The sequence below is a fragment of the Odocoileus virginianus genome, chromosome 2 (genome assembly GCF_023699985.2).
Source record: "Odocoileus virginianus isolate 20LAN1187 ecotype Illinois chromosome 2, Ovbor_1.2, whole genome shotgun sequence".
NCBI classification, from domain to species: domain Eukaryota; kingdom Metazoa; phylum Chordata; class Mammalia; order Artiodactyla; family Cervidae; genus Odocoileus; species Odocoileus virginianus.
The window spans coordinates 2669114-2690410 of record NC_069675.1 but is presented as its reverse complement, the minus strand read 5'-3'; the positions used below and the strand labels follow the sequence as shown (position 1 = coordinate 2690410).

Genomic DNA, 21297 nt, shown 5'->3' with positions numbered 1-21297 from the left:
TAAATACTGAGGGCTGTTTTCAAGGGCAAAATATGACACAAGGTCTATGCGTTGGTGTGACTGTGTGTTCCACTAATTATAACCTCGTCTTGGCATTTGGGCAAGTTCACCTTTATGAGCTGACTCCGTGTAAATTTGCCTCAGATACTTTTTCTGACTCCCAGTTGGGGAAGCTGTGTCTTCTCTTCAGGCCCAGCCTTTCCTGCAGTCTGGGCGGTCTCCGGGTCCTGCAGACAGGGGGCTGACCGTGCTCATCAGGTACCAGGGCAGCTCCAAAGCCTCGTGCCCGCCCTTGAGGAGTTACGATTCCTGCACTGGGACTTCCAGTGATGTTTTTCAGGAATCACTGGAGATAGGTTTTCAATTAGGCTGGGAAATACTTGTTCAGTTGAAATTAGAGTTTGGAAAGCAGGGACCGTGATGTAAGAAGCTGCCCTGCCCCACTTTCATCCAGTCAGCAGTCCTGAGGTGAGGCCTCTTGGGCCTGGGTCAGGAGCGGGCATCATCTGAGAGTCTCTGGCTGGGGAATAGGTGGCAGCCAGAGCTGGCTGTCAAGCAGACAGACTCTTCTGCTGCATTTCTTCTAGTGGAGCCGCAGGGTCAAGACTTAGACCCAGGCCTCGTACAGGGTTGCCCGGAGGTGGTTGTGAGTGTGAGTGGATCGATGGGAGACACAAAAAGAGGCCAGGCCACTGAGATCCACATGGATGCTCTGTGACCCGCACCTTCCTCAGTGGTGGCCAGAGCCAAGTGGACACTGTCCCCTTCGGCTTTTGATGAAGAGAGAGACAGCAGTGTGTGATGTTTCTGGAGGCAAAGACTAGTCAAGGCTGGAAGGCCTTCTGCAAGGCTGACTGGGGAGCTGGGTGGAGAACGGGACCCAGAGCGGCACGGAGGAGAGCCACAGCACAGCCGCCTGGCACAGGCAGAGCTCGCAGGCAGGGGGTGAGGACAGCTGGGGTTCCCGGGCCCTCGCCAGCGCCTTGCCCTCCTCTTGGCACTTGACTTGCTGTTGCTCATGGAGTCCGGGCCGTGGCCCCATGAGGCAGCTACATGCGTTATTTCCAGTTTATGGACGACTCCAAGGAGCTGCTAAGTGGCAGAATCGGGTTTCAAATCCGTCAGTAATCCCAGGAAGAGCCCCTGTTGACCATTCTTCAGAACACTTTCACACCTTTTCTTACTCCCTCTCTCTCTCCTTTCCCTGGCTGGCCGTGATTCTGTAATTCTTTCTGATTCATTCCAGCTCAGTTTGCTGCTTTTCTGAAACAAAATATGCTGGTGAGGAAAGCTCTTCCTCCCGGCACCTCCTCCTGTCTCTTTGGTGAGTATCACTCCTCGCCTGCACCCTCCGCGCGCTGCTTCTCTCCTCCCTCTCACCTCTTCTCAGCCCTGCTTCTCCCGTGTCTCTGACCCCCCGGTCTCTCCACGTCTTTCTCTTTGCCCTGCTGTCCTTTGGCTCGCTCCGCAGTCTTTGCTTTCCCCGCTCGCTCTGACCGCCGCTCACGGCGGTTTCCCCTTTTGTCCTTCTGTGTCTCGCTGTGGGCCTTGGCTCTGCTTCTCCCGTGTGCCTGTGGGCATTGCCTGCGAGCCTGCACCTCCCTGTGTTTCTCTCCTTGCCTCTGATTTCCTGCTTCCGTCCTGGTCTCTGCAAGCGCTGAGCAGCATAACTGTATCTCCTTTCCCTTTTGCCCTCCTCCCTGTGCTGATTCTGGTCAGCGCATTCATCCCCTGAGCAGTCCTTCCTTTCCGCTGACGGCGGCCTCACTGTGGTCTGGAGGTTCCCTGTGGCCCCACACCAGCCTCCCCATCACTCCCACCTCCCATTTTTCGTGTGAGTCCAGCCCTCTATTTCCTTCCTCCTGCCTTTCCGCCCCTCATTGCCTATGCTGACAAGGACTGGTCGTGCTTCTAAGTGTAAAGAGGAGGGCATCTGTGAGCAAGGCTGAAGGATAACTTAACCATCTGGGAGGCTTTGCTCTGTGCAGGATGTGTTTGTTTGATTTGGTGGACAGGGAGGCCCACGTGTGAACCGATGGCCTTTTTCAGTCCTGTTACCACTGACCTGGGGACTAGCCTGTGACATGGGCCCCTGTTACTCTGTTACTTCAGGGCCGGAACTGTAAAGTTGTCTCAGCTATGATGCCCCCGCGCCTAGTAGTTACTCAGAGCCAGCCTGGAGTCCTGGTGATAGTCCTTCTCATGGTCAGCATTCGGCAAACAGACCCTCAGCCTGGGCCCTGAGGGGACTCAGCTCTGGGGACGTCTCCCTTGTAGGGAGGATGGAGTAGCCTGCTCCTCCGTTGCTTGTGCAGAACGTGTTGGCTGGCCTCTAGCTGTGTGACGTGGGGGAGGGCGGGAGGCTTGTCATGTTCCGTGAGTCCAGGAACGCCTGTTGAGGTTCATTGCGGTGAGTCCCATTTGTTCGGCACAGTCAGGATGGCATCTCCTTTCTTTCTGTTTCCACCGACTCAGAGCTCCTTCCTTCCGAGCCCAGGACGGGAGAGGAGGGAGCTGTCCTCGGAGAGGGCCATTGTGGAGATGAGCATAGGTGGGCCTGGCTTGAGGGGGACTGAAGGAATGGCCTTCTTTGTGAACATGCTGGGCCGGTTCTTCCCACATGGCCATGCCGATGCTGGTCCCAGTCCTCAGTGTCTGTCAGGCTTCTCTGGATCGTGGAGAACTTCACCGCAGCTCCATGTCTCAGTTCCTATTTCATCAGAACAAACCGAGGAAGCTGAGAAAGAGGAGCTCAGGGTCCAGCTGAAGCGGCACCATCCCTCCAGTCCCCTTTCTGGCAGCAAGACCTGCAAGCGACCGAAGATCAAGGTGTCCCTCATCTCCCAAGGGGATGCAGCTGGAGGGCCTTGCACCCCTTCCTCAGGGGGCGCTCCAGAAGGTGAGTGTCTCTTGGCTTGCTTAAATAACAACCGACGGGACCATCCCAGAGACACAGCATTGCCCCCTTGGCGGCTACTTGCTGGGCGGCTTCTCCTCTGCCTTGGTGCAGCAGGCGCCCAGAGAAAGACCGCAAGGGTTGCACGTCGGGGAGAGTGGGCAGTGAACTAGGATCAGGGAGCAGGACAAGGATCAGAGGGAGCTGGGGGTCGTTCACAGCGTCGTACTCTTTGTTTCTTTTTGCTTTCAATTAAAGGTGATAAAATATTCCAGGAAGTTTAGAAAATAGAAGGAAAAGATAACCCCCAACTCTTCCCCACTCTAATGTAGAGTTATCCTTCATTTTTCATCTTTCAGTCTTTTCTAGAATATTTTGCATTTAGCCTGGTCTCTGGGACCCTGAAAGGTCAGCACCAAACCGGACTGACCGGCAGCCTCGGGGTTTTCTGTTTTGCAGCCGCAGGAGGGAAGCCCCTCACCATGACGTTGGGACAGGCGTCCACAGGGGCCACAGAACTCACCGGGCTTCTCGCCACAGCCAAGTGAGTCTGTCTGCTAGAATGTCTGTGCTCTTCTTTCTCTTCACCTCTTCTCAGGGTCCAGTGAGTGCTTTGGAAGAGAGTGGATTCTGGAGCCTGTCTGTCCTGTGAATGTGACTTCTTTCTGAGTCGGTTTTTTCTTTGGGTCAACTCAGAGTTGACTTTTACTTAAAGTTTACGAAGTGTCCTGTAGCTCTTGCTTCAAGACCTGAAGTCTTTCCTTTAGGCCTGACTTAGAAGGACTGAAGGCTGGATTCAGAAGGTGAGACGAAAACACCAAAGTTCTAGCCTTGTGTCCATTGCTGAAAGCCTTGCTGGGCCCCCCACTGGACCCTCCTGCTATTGCCAGGGACCTTTAGGTGACGGAGCTCCTGCCTTTGTCTCCAGGTCAAATGCTTCTGAAGGGGGCGTCTCAGCCAGCCAGGCATCCTCAGTGGTCTCCAGCAGCGCCACGCCCAGTGCCTTGCACACACTCCAGAGCCGCCTGGTGGCCCCCTCTCCTGGTGGCTCCCTCCCAGGTACCTGCTAATTCAGCACCCCCACATCCCGCCCCCATCTCCCAGCCAAGTCTCTCTGTGCTGCTGCTGGAGGGTGGCCCTGGGAAAGCACTGTGGAGCTAGGTCTCAGGGGTGCGCCTCTGGGTCTTAGGCTTATTGTAGAGGCTTGGCATGGAGTGGTAATTAACTTTGAGGTGGGGGAGTTCGGGGCCTTAACATCTGCAGTGAGTAAATGCCCTAGTCTGCAGGTGATGTCTCTTCTACTGTAAGGCAGGGGTCCCTAATCCACAGGCCTTGGCGGTCCTGCTCAGTGACCTGGTAGGAACTGGGCCCCACAGCAGGAGGTGAGCTGTTGGCTAGTGAGCGAAGTTCCATCTGCCACTTCCCATTGGTTACATTACTGCCTGAACCATCCCCACTGCCCCCACTCCTGTTGTCTTCCACGAAAAACCCCTGGTGCCAGAAAGGCTGGGAACACTGCTGTAAGGAGAAAGAGCAGGTAGGTTTCCAGCTGCGTTGGTGCTGTTAAGCATGTCTGGTTGAATGAAGCTGGAAATGGTGCTGCACAGGGCATCAGCAGAATGAGACATGTTTCTGCCAGGCTGATCCCCTCACCCTGCATTGAAAGTCTGGTTGCTCGAGCCCAGCAGGGTGCCCCTTTCTTCCAGAGGACCTTCCTCTTTGCCCTCAGGCCACTGGACTGTGTGTAAAGGGAAGTCTAAGTCAGGTATTGGATATTCTTTTGGCTTGTAAGTGGGTCCATGATCGCCTTGGTGTTACTGAACCCATCCAAAATGCAGGCGAGGTGGTTTGGAGCTGGCTGGGACGGGCAGAGTGAATCCAAGACAGTGTCAGGAATAGTGGGCGTCTGGCGCGCATGTGTGCATTCTGGCATCTCTCTGTGGGCACCGGAAATGTCCAGGGGAAAGAGTGTCGGTGTTTCAGTTGGTCACTGAGGATGGCGGGCATGGCTGCTCATGAGGAGGTGCCCCACCCCGTGCTGACATCTGTTGTGTCCTCTCTTAGGGGCCGCGTCAGCCAGCAGCCTTCTCCAGGGCCTCAGCTTCAGCCTGCAGGACATCAGCAGCAAGACCTCTGTCCTCCCGGCAAGCCCATCACCCGGGCCAGCCCCACAGGTGCACGTCCGCCTCCCCTGGGCAGGATGGAGGGGAAGGGTGGAGGCCTCCTTGGCTTAGCTGGTTCTGGCAGGGACACTGGGTCAGGGACGGGTAGCCTCTGACTCCACAGCTGGGGACTGCCAGAGGCTAGTGACAGGTTTCTAGATCTCTTTGTATCTTTGTGTTCTTGGTTGTAAAATGAGGATAATGATAGTACCTCCCTTGCAGAGCTGATGTGGGGATTAAATAAGAGAATATGTGGAAATGCCTGGCAGAGTACCTTGCATGGGGTAGGCGCTCAGTACCAAGCACATGGGCCCGCCACACTCGACTATTGCTGTTGGTTGCAGCTTCTGACTAGCTGCGCTTGTGTGTCCCTCAGGCCACTGGTGTGAAGTTGCCCACCCCCATGCAGAGCCTGGGTGCCATCACCACGGGTGCCAGCACCATTGTCCGCACCATCCCTGTGGCCACCACCCTGTCCTCCTTGGGCGCCACTCCTGGTGGGAAGCCCACAGCCATCCACCAGCTGCTGACCAATGGGGGCCTCGCTAAGTTAGCAAGCAGCCTTCCTGGCCTGGCTCAGATCTCTAACCAAGCATCAGGTGAGTCTCTCATGAGAACTGTGGGGATCTTCCCCCAAAACCGTCTCACCTCGCATGGGCAAGGTATGATGTTGAGCCCATTTCCGCAGGGTCCTGGCCTTGACCTCGGGTTCAGCTCTGAGGTTCCACCCACCCCCAGGGAACATGAGAGTACACAGGCTGTTCCTGTTGCTTTTGGGCGTAGGTGACCCAGCTGGGAAGGAGACCAAGACGGGAGGCCAGGTGGGGGGGTGTCACATGGGTGGTCAGGGGGACGCCCCAAGAAAGGGAAGTGGAGGCTGTGACAACACAAGCCTACCACTCTCTCTGTCTCTCAGGCTTGAAGGTCCCCACCACCATCACTCTGACACTGCGTGGCCAGCCCAGCCGAATCACCACGCTGAGCCCCGTGGGCACAGGAGCAGCCCCGTCAGAGGAGCCCACCTCCCAGGCACTGCCCTCCAACTCACAGGTGAGTCTGTCTGGGGAGACCAAGGACTTAGGCTCCAGTGTTGGGCGGCAGGGTCCAACTGGCTGGCTGACTGCAGGAGCTGGACTGGTAGGCAGGCCCGATGCCCCTCCACTCTCGGAGTTTGTGGCTTTGTTACTGTGGTTGGGTTTTGGGTTTTGTTTTTTAATTGAAGTATAGTTGACGTCCAGTGTGTTAGTTTCAGGTGTAGAACACGTTCGGTTATATACCTTTTCAGATCCTTCTCCCTTTTGGGTTATTATCAAACTGTTGAGCATAGTTCCCTGTGCTGTACAGTAGGTCCTTGCTGGTCGGAGTTTGCAGCTTTGAAGCTGAGGGAGTCATGGGCCTCCGTGCGACTTCCCTGTAGCGCTCCTGGATTGTGTGAGGATCAAACACGAGCTCTGCTCAGCGCCTGATCAGTGCTGTCTCCGTCCCTTCTCCGCCCTTCTCTGCTCCGTTCTTGGCTTCACTGTGCAGAGGTTGCGTAGGAGCTAAGTGGTAATACCCTCTGTTTGACTCGCCAGCCTTGGGCTATCACAGACCTTTGTGTTCATTGTTGTCTTTTCAGGGCACAGTTAGGTTTCTATAGCTCTTACACAGGAAGCCACCATCAGTTTCTCTTTTTTTTTTTTTTTCAGTAGGCATTTTATTTATTTATTTATTTTCCATTTATTTTTATTAGTTGGAGGCTAATTACTTTACATCATTGCAGTGGTTTTTGTCATACATTGAAATGAATTAGCCATGGATTTACATGTATTCCCCATCCCGGTCCCCCCTCCCACCTCCCTTTCCACCCGATCCCTCTGGGTCTTCCCAGTGCACCAGGCCCGAGCACTTGTCTCATGCACCCAACCTGGGCTGGTGATCTGTTTCACCCTAGATAATATACATGTTTCGATGCTGTTCTCTTGAAACATCCCACCCTCGCCTTCTCCCAGAGTCCACAAGTCTGTTCTATACATCTGAGTCTCTTTTTCTGTTTTGCATATAGGGTTATCGTTATCATCTTTCTAAATTCCATATATATGTGTTAGTATACTGTAATGGTCTTTATCTCTCTGGCTTACTTCGCTCTGTCATCAGTTTCTCTTAACTGATCTGATTTCCATTGTGACCTTTTCAAGTAAAATGTTTCTGTTTTAAATGGTGATCTGAGGGCCACCCAAAGATCAGAGGTTAACAACAACACACAGTCCTGACTCCAGCAGTGCGTGTGCTCTCCTGCGTGTCCAATTTTCAGCCGAGGCCTCCTGCCTGGGGCCCTGGTGTGCAGGCTTCCGTGGCTGAGGGCTTACCGGTCCCCTCGCTGCTGCCGCGCCAGCCCCGCCCTGGATCTGGGCACCGGTGCCCTCCGACCTGAGCCAGGAGCTCTTCTGCCTCTTCCTCCCCAGGGGAAAGTACTGCTCAGAGGTGGTTACCCTGGCTTTGTGCAGAGAAGCACAGGTGATTTAATTTATTTTATTCTCTATTCTTTTTAATTATAAAAGTGATTGCACTTACTTTAAATAATCCAAAAGTTATAGAAATCATATAATTTGTAAAGTGAAAATTCCCCATGATACCACTCCCAGAGATGATAACCCCTGTTGGTAGCTTGATATGCATTTTTCTAGATTCTTCTTTCTACAGAATTCATTATTTTACTCCTTTTGACAGAAATTAGACCACAGAATATGGCTATTTTGTCACTAACCTTTGTTTATGAAACATGTGGTGTCTTTCCCTGTCCTTTACTTGGAGACTTGTCTATTTCTTGTCAGTGGCTTTCACTGGGTTAATGTACTAAAGTGTATTTCACCAATTCCTGTTAGAGAGTTATGTTTTGTTTTTCAGTAGAGTAAATATTGGTATGGTGCTACCCTTTGTTCATGATTTTTGTGTACCTTTGGGAGATTTCTATAGGCTAAAGACAGTAAGCTGGGGCCTGTACATCTAACATGTGGCTGTTGTTTAGTCGATAAATCGTGTCTGACTCTTTTATGACCCCATGGACTGTAGCCTGCCAGACTCCTCTGTGCATGGGATTTCCCAGAACATCTGGCTAACTGCTGACTGATTGTCCTTCAGAAGGTTTGTTCATTTACAGTTCAAGCCACAGTGATGAGAATACCTCTTTTCCTCCATGTTGTTGATTATGAAAATCAGTATTTTTAATTTTACTAATTTGATAGGTGAAAAGTGAAATTGTTTTAATGTGCATTTTCCTGTTGCTTATGAGGTTGTGTCTTTAATGAATTGCTTGTCATATTCTGTATCTACTCAATTCATAGTAGCTTTATATATGCAGGTGTTTATCCTTTATACAAATACACAAATATATACAAGTTGTACATGCTTTGTCCCAGTCAGTTACTTTTTTTTTTTTCTGTTGAAGTATTAAGTTGCTTGTCTTTTAATTTTTGTTTCTGGGTCTTTTATCAAACAGACATTAAAAATTGTGTATGTAGTTACTTACATCTTCAGATTCTTCCATTTATGACTCTTAAGTTTTGTGTTTTAAGAAAGCTCTTCACATTGTAAGGACATAACCTTTTTATGTTTTAAAACTTTTAATGTCCAAACCTGTGGTAACATTTGCTTACAGACAGTTTTCCATTTTACCCCCTTTAAACTGGTGGTGCGGTGCCGTGCACAGTGCTGTCCCGCCATCACCATGCACCTCTGGTGCTGTCCGTAACCCGTTGCTGAAACTCTGAGTGTGTTTTCTTACGTGGCTTGTGTCCGTTTGCTTACCTTCAGTTGTTCAGTCCTTTTGGAATTTATTTTTCATTCTAAGTGAGGTAAGGATCTCACTTACTGAGTCCATTCATCTTCCATTCATTTGAAGAGAGCAGCTCTCACCTTCTAGATTACTGTACACACGGGACCTGTTAGTACCCTTGACCTGTTTCAATACTACTTGATTGTTGTTTGATAATGCATGTTCTTAAGTATCAATTATGTTTCTAGTTCCCTAAGATCATCTTTATTCTCTTCTTTTCTTTTTACAAATAATGAGTTTTAAGATTTGTTCATTGCCTTTTTGGAATCAAAGGAACTGAATGAACACAACTGTCTTTTAAGTCAGTTAAAATGATTAATTACTTTCAAACATTTCCTAATATCAAACTGTCTGAATTCCAGATTCAGTAGTTTGTTCAGTATGTCCTATTCTGTTTTTGTTTTTTGCACATTCCTAAATTTTACTGTACATGTGTAAGAAACAGGAACTTCAGAGGTAACGCATGTCTAGTCTTGATTTACTTTTGTCTTACTCAGGGTTTTGACATCTATGTCTGTTAGTAAGATTGGCCTATAGTTTTCTTCCTCTCTGCTCTTGCTTTTTGATGTATGTCCTTTCCTTGTCCAGTTATAGAATATGGGAAACATTTTCTTTCTCATATTCCAAAACATTTATATAGCACAAAAATTACCAGTTTTTTGATGGTTGGATGGAAATGACCTGTAGGCCATTTGGGCCTGTTTTCAGACCGTCTTAACCTTTGCTGATGACATGTTGATGCCCAGCTAGAAGACAGATCCTCACGAGTTGTGTTCCTTTTCTTTCAGATGGTCCTCTTCAGCTTGCTCTGGCTGGGGGCAGGCCGGGGAACCTAGTTAGAGTTGAAAAGAGAGCAGAAGTCAGCGAGAATTCTTTTCCATGGCTAAATTGAAGGGTGGAATAGATATCTGACTTCTACTTGATGGTATTTACTTGAGAGTTTAGTTTTTAGCTGAGTAAAATGGGTGTGTCAGTTACTGGAGGGTTCTAGTGGTGATTGTTTTCTTTTAGACAAAAGAGGTGTTTCTAGGTTAAGGCTTGCTGATTCAGAAGTGTTTAACAGTTACTTCAGTGTTCAGACTGCCAGACAGTATGACCGCAGGGAAAGCTCAAGCCTTCTGTCTTCGGTTAGCTGCGTGACCCTGGACAGATTGCCCGGCCTCTCTGCATTTTCTCATCTAGTCGAGTGAGGAGGTTGGCAGAAGTCAGTGACTGTTGTGGTGGTGGGCTTAGTAGGGGCTGTTTCGGAAAGCTCTTCTGGCTCTGGGAAGATGGAGTTCTAAAAGTTGAGAAACAACCACCTATTTCTGATGTTTATAAGATAATTGGAGATTTGAACACTGACTGGATTATTGTTGATTAAGAAATTGTTAATCTTTTTAAGGTGTGATAATAGTTTTAAGTTTGAAAAATAATCTCTTTTAAATTTGGAGCTTATAGACTACAATATTTATAGAGAAAATGAATTTAAAAAGAAAAAAGGTTGTAAACACTGAAAGACTTCTCTAAGGTCTGTGCCCTTATTTATCTCTGTTGTTCCTGGTGGAGATGAATACTTAATGTTTGTTTCCTTATGAAACTGGACCATTATGTGGCCCTACAGCTGCGAAGCTGCAGGAGAAAGGGGAGACAGACAGTGTAGTGCCCTGCATCAGGGTCCTGGGAATGGACTCCTTGACTGTGATCACAAGGTTTTCCTGTCTCTGGCCACTCAGTGCCCTCGTCAGGCTGGCAGGCAGCCTCCAGCTGTCCGCCTGGCGGGGTCATTGCTTGCAGCACTCCTGATTGGGACAGAGCTCATCTGTGTACATTCCAGCCCGCCTTTGGGCAGGGCCAGCACGCGGTCGACGAAACCTTTCAGGTTTTGATTGGCAGGCCTTTCTTCATTCCTCCTCCTCACCTGTGTCCTCTCTCTTCCCCTCCTTTACTGCATCCTCAGAGACCTCTTAGGAGTTTTCCAAAGGCGGAACTAGAGAAATAGGGGAAACATTTGTGGAAAAAGGCCAACTCTCTACTTCCTTCTTCCCAAGCTGCAGGGCTCAACAATTCATGGCATCTTCCACAGCACTTAAAAAATGAACATGACCTAGAGCAATGATGCTGCCAGAGCAGTCACATAAAACTTCTCTTCAACTCTGCCACCCTTAAGAAGTCACCTGTTCCCTTTTCCCTGCATTCTTTCCTTTTTCCTTATATAATAATAAGAGCCAGTGATTGTGGTTGACACATAGGCGCTTTATGCAGATTGTCCCGTGTAATCTCACAGCAACCCTGGGGAGTAGGTGCTCTCATATCTGTCTCACAGAGGAAGGAAAGGAGGCTCAGAGGATGGAAGTCACTTGCCCTGAAAAGCAGTGGAGGGGACTCTCTGACTCCAGAGTCTGTGTTATTCTCATTACTTGGCTTCTAGAACACCTATCCTTGTACATCTCCCTTTTCCCCCATTGAGCATTATTTCTTTGGAACACGTTCTGGGGGTGGGGTGACTGGCTGAGTAAGGGGGTCAGTTGTGCTGACCTGGCAAACTGTTGACCTTGTTCACTGCCTCTCCCGCCACAGCGCCTGCCTCCAGCCCCCTGAGGACACTGTGCCACATGTCTTCCTTCACCAGGCTGGTGACGGCTGCTGCACGGTGTGGCCTGGGCGGCGGTGCAGTCCTGCCGAGCTGTCCGCTTGTCCAAAGACCTCTTTAACACAGTCACTTTTGCCTCTCTGTCAGCTGTCTTCAGGACTGGACCTCCGGGTCTTGTGTAATCATGAGGCAAGGTGATACAGCGCCAGCAACGGGACCCTGTGCCCAGTCACTACAGGTCTGATTCCAAGAATCTCCAGGTCCTCAGCACATCTGGCTGGGCATGAATCTGAGGCACTGCTTCCCTCTCAGTAGCTGTAACTTGACCTAGGAAGTGGCGTCGGACTGCTCACTGCATCGTAATAAAGGAGCACCTCTTGGAAGTGTGTGCCGCCCCGCACAAAGTTAGGAGGAGACATCATGTGGTCCCGGGCTGTAGGAGTTGGGGTCGAGAGCCCTGTGCTGAGGGCAAGGATCATCCCGGCCCCCCAACTGGCGGCTCAGTGCCAGGGGGCTTGTTCTGTCTGTCGTTGTCCACCAAACAGTCACGGGAGAGGTCTTTGCAGGCAGCATTCTCCATAGGCGCCACACTGGATACCAAGTACCTGCTGAGACCTGGAGACTCCTCGCTCCAAACCCGCGAGAGGGACAGAGAAGCGGACTGCCGTCTCTCAGTCCCTTTGGCCAGTCACAGACACGGGGAGCAGCAGTTGCTGGGAGGTGAGAGCCAGCTTTTCTCTTTTCCATCACGTTCGGGCAGTTCTTGTATTCAGAAAGCCTGCAGGCTCAGAAAGGCTGACGAGAACGAAGGGGACAGCCAACAGAGTGTCCTGGAGGGCACATCAGCTGTGGAGGTGCTTTGGGCTTGAGGCTTTGCATCTGTCACCTAAGGAATTGTGGTTTCAGCTGGAGATGAAAATTTTCCGGGCCAGAGGAAAGAAGCCCCAACCCCTGAAATTCCCGTGCTCAGTAGTGGAGTGGGGACAGCTGCTCAGTGAACACCTTGGCCGTTCGTCCTGTGAGACCCTGACATCAGGACAACAGATGCCACGCTTTGGTGTTTCTGTTTCAGCTCTGCGTATGACTTCTTGTCTTCTTGCTTAGAAGTGGGAAGATGACTGGCATTGGCTCTACTGTGCAGGGTGCTCAGTACCAACCTGAGCCCTGGAGGGGCAGGTCCCTGGAGAAGTGATTACTGAGGATGGAGCCCTGAGCCCTTCCTTACCTCCTCACGACACTTGTATGCAAAAGTATTTTTAGATTTGGTTTAGAAGCTGTCCTCCAGAGCACGCTCCTTTCCCTTTTGTACTCTAGAAAGTTTCCAGCCCAGGTGTAAGGCCCCCCACGCATGACTCTTGAGTATCTGTAGGCAGGGAGGACCCACAGCATACCATGGCTGGACTTGCGCAGGTCCTGGCCTGAGGGCAGTGTGTATCCACAGCAGGCCACCTCTGTTCAGTCCAGGAGGCTCCGTCCAGTTCGAGTGGCAGCCGGGAGGCGGCCTGTGGTAGAGGAGTCTCAGACACAGCGGACTTGGTCCAGGCCGGGCCCGCAGCAGTGTCTGCCACAGGCATGGAGCGGGCAGGTGTCACTACACCCTCCCTCCCGGCCTCCTGCCTAGCTGGTCTCTGAAGTGGTTCACACAGAACTAGCCTGCATCCTTGCATTAGTGGGCAGGCAACTGCTTTCTGAAATTCAGGCAGCATTTAGTAAGTTGGAAGAGATGAAAGGTGAAAAAGACGTCCAGGGTCAGGGGTTTGGTGACTTTACAGGTAGGATAGTAACGCGCCAGGAGGAACTGAGGACAGTGAGACTGTGAGACCTGTGTGAAGCTTTTAGCAAACACTCAGGGCAGGTTCCTGAACAGCCTCTTCATGACTTAGAAGTACTGTCTAGACAGCACCGGGGGGCTGCTCTGAAAGATGCTGACCCCCCTGTGGGCTGGGGCCAAAGAAGAAGCTGAAAAAGCATCCTGCGTCTGTCTCAACCCTAGCAAGCTTCCCACGAATGATTTCCTGAGGCTTGGCTTATACACCGGGAAGGCTGCCAAAGCTGGGGAAGGGGAGTAGTGAGAACCTTGGTTCTGCCGCACTGTGGGGGGACGGGCTAAAGGAGGAAGTAGTTGAAGTCCCTGGAATCATGCTCCCCAATTCCGCACTTCTCCAGCCACATTTCTCAAACTGGAGAAGGAAGCTTCCCTCTGCCAATCACATAGCAGACCTAGAGTCCCTGACCTTGGAAGGCAACACTACTGGCCAAAAGTGTAGAAGGATCCAGAGAGCTTTAGCTGAGTTCTTGGGTGACGGGTGCGTGTTGATGCCCTGTGAAAGCAGTCTTTGTTTGAAGATGAAGTCGTTGATGGAGTAAGACCTGTCCTCGGCTCCACCGCTGGGACAGCCCTGGGCTGGATGGGGTATTGAGCTGAGCTGCTGTGACAGTTCTGTTTTTCCATTAGCCAAAACAATTAAAAATAAAAACAGATTTTGGATTGCTTCAACATGTCTTCAGTCAACTTCTTTCTTTTATTCTGGTAACCACCCAGTGGAATGGCACAGAAAACAAAAGCTAAAATATTATGGTAATTCCACTGACCATCTTCCTGATGCCTGCAATACCCACGAGGTGGGTGCTGTAATTCCCCTTTTACAGATAAGGAAACAGAGGCACAGAGAAGCCACACAGCAGGACTGAACCCAGACAGTCTGATACCAGTGTCTGTTCTTCTCTGCACTGTGCTGGGATTCTGAAATGGGAGACCGGAAGTGGAAATTAGCGCAGGAGGTGAGGAGATGGTGACTTGGCCTTGATGTGACCCCTTTCAGTTTAGACTGTAGGCCCACCAGGCCTAGAGTGATTGCTGCTACCCTGGTGGGCTCTTGGCTGGGCTTGAGTCAGTAGGTGGGGTCCCTCACCCTTGGTCCTGAGAGATGACAACCTCTTTGCACATCCTATCCCTCTGCTGCCCTCCAGTAATTAATGACTTAGCAATGAATGAAGGAATTCCAACCTCCGTGTTATCTGTGATCTTGTATCTAAGAGGACCTTCCTGAAAGGAAAGTGAAAGTGTTAGTTGCTCAGTCGTGTCCAACTCTTTGCAACCCCATGGACTTTGCAACTTCTCTGCCCATGGGATTCTCCAGGTAAGAATACTGGAGTGTTGCCATTTCCTCCTCCAGGGGATCTTCCCAACCCAGGGATCCAACCTCAGTCAGGTGACCATTGCAGACAGATTCTTTACTGTCTGAGCCACCAGGGAAACCCTTGGATTCCAGGTACCCACCTTCAATATTGGAGCCCCCGTGGGTGGAAACTGTAGTTCTGGTATACTGCTTAAAAGATCTTCAACATGTGAACTCTTCTTGTTTCCTTCCTTACTGAGACCTCATCTTACTTTCAACTCCAGTCTCACCGACTTGGGTGTGTCAGATGAAGGGAGAGGTGAAGATTAGGTTGTTTAAACGGTAGCAGTATAAGGACAGGGCCATAGCAGATTAGGATGCAGAAGAAATCCTGTTGCCTTTTTATCTCCCTTTCCAAAGCATATGTTTTAGTCAGGGTGATGGTTGGAAGAAGCAGGAAACTATTCACTACCGAAATTAGTTCTAAAAGGTGATATTCTCTCAAAAGGTATCTTCACTGACCGGGAGCCTGACAGTTTCCGCTACTTGCCTGATGACGTCCACTGACCTGGAATGGCCAGGGACCTGTTTTGATCCTGTCATCACAGGATTTTTTTGTCATCCCTTTGTGAGTGGCCAGTTTCTGTCTTTCATTCAAATTCTGAACACAGTGAATCTGGTTGGCTCAGTCCCACTTACAGGTTGGTTCTTCTTATATCCCTTCTCACCCCAGTTTAATAACATCAGAAGATGAAGTCATATGGCCCGTGTTTTTGCCTTTCTAAGGGATTAAAAACAAAACTACCTGAGCTATTTCAATGTGTGTGTGTTTAACTTACCTTGAGAGCATAGGGAAGTCCCATGTTCATTTCATCCAGTATCCTCCATTACTTAAGTTCCCACAACTAATAAATAGTACAGTCTAAATCAGTCAAGATTGACAAATTTGACTACATAGAAATTTAAAGCCGTGGTTTAAAAAAACACCTTTTTTTAAAGTGTGAAATAAATTGTGTATGTCTGTGTGAAAGAAAACAGAAAAGGATGGAAATATACATATCTACCTGTTGGTAGATGTCTCTGCAGAGGATAAAAGGATTAGGGAGAAAGAAATCTATATACAAACCCCAACAAATTTTAACGACATAATGAGGCATCACAGTGCACCTAGGAGAATGGCTAAAACAAAGAGCAGAGACAGTATAAGGATGCTGGGAAAATGTATCTCTTCTACATTACTGGTGGGACCGTCAAATGGGTTTGCTCTAAGTTTTTGCTATGACTACATATTACTTGGAATATCCAGGTGGCTCAGTAATAAAGAACCTGCCTGCCAATGCAGGAGATGCAGGTTCTATCCGTGGGTCAGGAAGATCCCCTGGAGTAGGAAATGGCTACCCACTCCAGTATTCTTGCCTGCGAAATCCCATGGACACACAAGCCTGGCAGGCTACAGTCCGTGAGGTCACACAGAATCAAACATGACTGAGCAACTACACAACAACAACAAAAACGAATGTTGTTGTGGATTGAAGGTACCGTAGGTTTTGTTAACTGCTCACTTGTTGAGTGGCATCTTGATTGTTTCCAGTTTGGGACTATTGCAGATATAGCTGCTGTGAGCATTTCTAAGTGGGTTTTTGTATAAACTTTCATTTTCATGTCTGGAATGAATGCCCAGGAGTGTGATTATCAGGTCATGTGGTAAATTTTTATCTTTTGAAGAAACTGTCAGACATTTTCCTAAGTAGCTCTTCCATTTTATGGTCCCACCAGTAATGTAGTCAGTCAGTCAGTTCAGTCGCTCAGTCGTGTCCGACTCTTTGCGACCTCATGAACCACAGCATGCCAGGCCTCCCTGTCCATCACCAACTCCTGGAGTCCACTCAAACCCATGTCTGTTGTGTCAGTGATGCCATCCAACCATCTCATCCTCTGTCGTCCCCTTCTCCTCCTGCCCTCAGTCTTTCCCAGCATCAGGGTCTTTTCAAATGAGTCAGGTCTCCACATCAGGTGGCCAAAGTATTGGAGTTTCAGCTTCAACATCAGTCCCTCCAATGAACACCCAGGACAGTAATGTAGAAGAGATCCATTTTCCCTGCAGCCTTATACTGTCTTTGTTTTTCATTTGAGCCATTCTAGGTATATTGTGATATCTCATTATGTTGTTTAAAATTTGTTGAGGTTTGCATATGGTCTAGGATCTGGTAGTTCTGTCCTCTTGATATATTTTCTATAGGTTCTTGAAAGATTATACTGTTGGGTGGAGGGTAAATGGTGATAAAATTCTTGTTAGTTGATGGTATTGAGTTCTTATAGCTTATACCCTTGCTGATTTTCTTCAAGTTCTGTTGGTTGAGAGAGTGCTGTTGAAATTCCCAGCGATAATTGTGGAATTGTCTGTGTCTCCTTTAAGTTTTTGCTTCAAATATTTTGCAGTTCTGTTATCTGGCACATACCACTTAGGATTTCTGTGTCTTTTTTGTGGATTGACCTTTTTATCATTATGTAATGTCCCTCGGACTGCAAGGAAATCCAGCCAGTCCATCCTAAAGGAAATCAGTCCTGAATATTCATTGGAAGGATTGATGCTGAAGCTGAAACTCAGTACTTTGGCCACCTGATGTAAAGAGCTGACTCATTTGAAAAGACCCTGATACTGGGAAAGATTGAAGGTGGGAGAAGGGGACGACAGAGGATGAGATAGTTGGATGGCATCACCAACTCAATGGACATGAGTTTGAGTAAATTCCAGGAGTTGGTGATGGATAGGGAGGCCTGGCATGCTGCGGTCCATGGGGTCGCAAAGAGTCAGACATGACTGAGCGACTGAACTGAACTGAATGTCTCTCTGTACCTGGTTATTTTCTTTGCCCTGAAGTTTACTTTTATCTGACAGACTTCACATGTCACATCTGATTCAGTTTCTGGTTTTGGTATTTTTTTGTACTTTTAAAAATTGTATTTTATTATTTTTGGCTGCTCTGGGTCTTTGTTGCTGCACGTGGGCCTTTTGTAGTTGTGGCGAGCTCGGGATACTGTTTGCTGCAGTGCATGGGCTTCTCATTGCAGTGGCCTCTCTCGTTATGGAGCACCGGCTCTAGGGCGTATGGACTTCAGTAGTTGAGGCTCATGGGCTTATTTGCCCCATGGAATGTGGGATCTTCCTAGACCAGGGATCAAATCCGTGTCTTCTGTGTTGACAGGCAGATTCTTAATCAGTGGACCACCAGGGAAGTCCCATGATTATCTTTTTTGTACCCTTTCTTCTGTTGCCAAACATCTCCAATTATTTTCTACAATAAATTCCCAGAAATAAGACAATTAGTCAAAAGGTATGAATATTTTTTATGACTTGCTGTTATCCAAGCAGCTTGTGATAAGTTATGCCCTCACCAATGTATAATGCTGATTGTTTGTTTTTAATTACACCTCAGTTTATATTTTTAATTTAGAACAATGGAACAGGGGAAGAAGATGTTTCCTTTTTCTTTCGGCATACCTCAGTTCCCAAATTAGAAATTTCCTATTGAAGGAACCACATATCCCATGTTCTAATTTGGGACATTCGGGAATGTGATAAGGGAGATGGAGAAATGGGTGATCTTTGATTTGATATCACAGCTGCTTACATACAGGAACACAAGCCCTCATGCACTCACATACATGAACACTACACATGTGTACAAATGTTCGTGCCTCATACCCTCACAAGCACATTACATATGAGTAATTGCATTTGTGCGTGCACCAGCAATTTACTCCTAGCTTTTGTCTTATTCTATTTGGTCTGCTATAATAAAGTGCCACAAATTAGGAGGTTTATAAGTGAGAAATTTATTTCTCACAGTTCTGGAGGTTGGAAAGTCTAAGACCAAGATGCCTACAAATTCACTGTCTGGTGAGGCCCCCTTCCTAGGCTGTCTCTTAGCTGTAATCTCCCTTGGCAGAAGGGGGCAAGGGAGCTTTCTCAGCCTCCTTTATAAGGGCACTAATCCCATCCATATGGGCTCTTCCCTTCATGACCTAATCATCTCCTGGAGGCCCTGCCTCCCTAGTACTGTCACACTGGAATTAGGTTTTCAACATCCGAATTTGGGAGGGCATGACATGAGGCCATGGCAGATCCCTCATGGAGCCCCTGGCTGGGCAGGAGGCTTCAGCATGGCCAGGCCATCCTCAGAGTCTGTCTCTGGCTTCTTTTGTTCCCTTATCCTTCCCAAAGTCCCCACTGCTACCAGTTTCAAAAGTTTTAACCACTGGTCTGGGAGCGGAGGTTGACTCTGGGACCGGAAATGAGGGTCTGGGGAGAGAAGCCTCAGAAGAAGGGGAAGGCAGAGCTTCCTCCCCTCTCTGATGTGGTGAGTGAGTTTGGCTAAACCCCTGGGTGGAGCTCTGGATGCTGACTGGAGGTCTGGGTTCTGATAAGACCTATGCTGGGAACCAGGGGCGGCACCAGCCACATGGGTGGGGTTGAGTAGCAGCTCCGAGAGGCAGTTAGGATTTGTGTCTGTGGCTCGCTTTTGTTCCCCAACATTTTAACAGAGCTTTGTTTCTCTCCTTGCCTAGTCTCAGGAGTGTGTGTGTGTGTTTAGGGGGAGGGGGATGGGCTTGGCCCATATCTCCACAGGCGGTAGTCAAGAGTGGGTTCTATCTCCTCTCCAAAGCGGGGTGGGGAATTGGCCCAGGTCACTGGTGGGAAGAGCTGGTCTTCTGCAGACCCACCAGCATGCTGGGCTGATGGGGCGAGAACCAGTTCTCCAGAGTGAACCTGGGCACGGCTCCTGTGTGGGTCGGAGCCCCCTGGGAGCTATTCAGAGGCAGCTGGGGAATTCTGAGGGGGAGGGGAGTTGACTAATACGCACAAATACCATGATAATTCAGGTGAAAAAAATTTGGGTGGGTCCAGGACACCTGTCCTAGGGTCTGTCTGTAGTCTCTCAGTCGTGTCCAACTCTTTGTGACTGCATGGGCTGTAGCCCGCCAGGCTCCTCTGTCCATGGGTTTCTCTGGGCAAGAATACTGGAGTGGGTAGCCATTCCCTTCTCCAGGGGATCTTCCCGACCCAGGGTTTGAACCCGGGTCTCCACATTGCAGGCAGATTGTTGACCGTCTGGGCCAGCAGGGAAGCCCGCTGTCCTGTGGAGACAGGTGGAACTGGGGATTGGTGGCGAACAGGATTCTCTGACTGCCCTGGGGGAGCCTGCGTTCTGGGGCGAAGATGGAGAATGGGTCTGGCAGTGGCAGGATGGGTGCCTGCAGGCATGGGAGGGGGGCCTGGGCCGTCAGGCTCCTTCAGACTCTTCTGAGAGAGGCTGGAAGGAAGAACAGAGCCATGGAGAGGATGCTTTTCAGGTCAGTGTTTTCCATGCTTCCAGGCCCGAGGGAGGCCCGGGCAGGCTGTGAGGGTGGGGATATCACAGTGGGGAGGGGTGGGTGCCACGGGGGTGTGGAGTCAGGAGACTGGGAGGAAGCAGGACCAGTAAAGAGCCTTTCACACTAAGACGTTTGAGGTTTAACTTGAGGGCAGTGGGGGGTATTGGCCAGGTTTATGTGGGGCTGGAATAGGAATGATTTTTTTAGTTGACCGTCTCACTTCCTCAAGACGTAAGGCCATCGCAAATGCACTGCAGCTACGCTACAAGTGACGCTGCAGGTGCTCCACTCCACTCTTGGTGTTTTTAAGTTTTGTTCATTTCTGGCTGTGCTGGGTCTTCATGGCTACATCTGGACTTCTCTGGTTGCAGCGAGCGGGGCCTACTCTCCAGTTGCAGAGCAGCGGCCTCTCGCTGCGGTGGCGTCCCTTGCTGCGGAGCACTGGGCTTCAGTGGTTGCGGTTCCCGGGCTCCAGGGCACAGGCTCGGTAGTTGTGGCACCTGGGCTTAGTTGCTCTGCAGCTGGTAGGATCTCCCCTGATCGGGGATCGAACCCCTGTCTCCTGCACTGGCAGGCAGATTCTTTACCACTGAGCCACCAGGGAAGCCCCCTACTCTCGATGCTGACTATAGATAATCCTTCACACAGCCCATGTAGACCTTTTTTCCCCCAGGGTTGTAGGCAGCCTGCCTAGATTTCTCCCCAGAAGCTGCCTTGCTGATTACTACCCAGGCATTGAACTCAGTAGCCCGTGAGCAAGTGATCTCCAGCCCCAGTTTCTAGGATTTGGCTCTGAGGCCCAAACCCTGCTCCCCCACCACCCTTGCTCATGTGGGAGGGGAACCAGACAGCTCCGCACAGGACCTGCGGCTGAGACGTGGCAGTGAGCTCAGGGACCTGCGTTTAAGTGAGACAGCCCCTCATCAGGTGGTCACCAGCTAGTCATCATGTGTATACACAGCAGCTCTGGCAGGTAAGCCTTCCCGGGCCCTTGGCAGACATTACCAATCCATTACGTCACCTTCACACTGAGTCGACCCAAAGCTGCAGACAGACCACCACCAATCAGAGCTGGTACCTGGGATGAAGCCGATTGGCCACCCTTGTCCCAGACCAGACAGGATGCAAAGGTCAGGGTGACTGAGTCAGAAGCCAGGCCGGAGGGCAGTACGCCAGGGACTTCAAAAGCCCTGTGGTAAAGGGCAGGGCAGGCGATGGTCAGGCTGGCCAAGCAGAAGTGCAGGGAAGGAGCTGATGATTCACATTCACCCAGAACCTCAGTTTACAGAGCACTTCCCCTGAATGCCCATGGCTCTCAGGTAGAAGTTACTTCCATGTTACAGGTGAGGCAGTGGAGG

At 49.8% G+C, this 21297-nt stretch overlaps 1 protein-coding gene across 18 annotated transcripts in view; it reads left to right on the top strand.

Moving 5' to 3' along the window:
- The window catches only part of KANSL3 (KAT8 regulatory NSL complex subunit 3), a 57763-nt gene that overhangs the window by 28027 nt on the left and 8439 nt on the right, over positions 1-21297 (top strand). For 4 of the 18 annotated variants that reach the window (XM_020906343.2, XM_020906360.2, XM_020906345.2 and 1 more), the window contains 7 exons: positions 1247-1324; positions 2708-2899; positions 3356-3440; positions 3825-3955; positions 4961-5070; positions 5435-5657; positions 5975-6108. In XM_020906343.2, coding sequence (XP_020762002.2) covers positions 1247-1324; positions 2708-2899; positions 3356-3440; positions 3825-3955; positions 4961-5070; positions 5435-5657; positions 5975-6108 — 953 coding nt within the window. Of the gene's footprint in view, positions 1-1246; positions 1325-2707; positions 2900-3355; positions 3441-3824; positions 3956-4960; positions 5071-5434; positions 5658-5974; positions 6109-6402; positions 6607-11431; positions 13942-14093; positions 15377-21297 lie in introns of those variants that run through there. The other 14 variants (XR_002316336.2, XR_002316337.2, XR_011490369.1 and 11 more) reach the window with 14 other exon arrangements.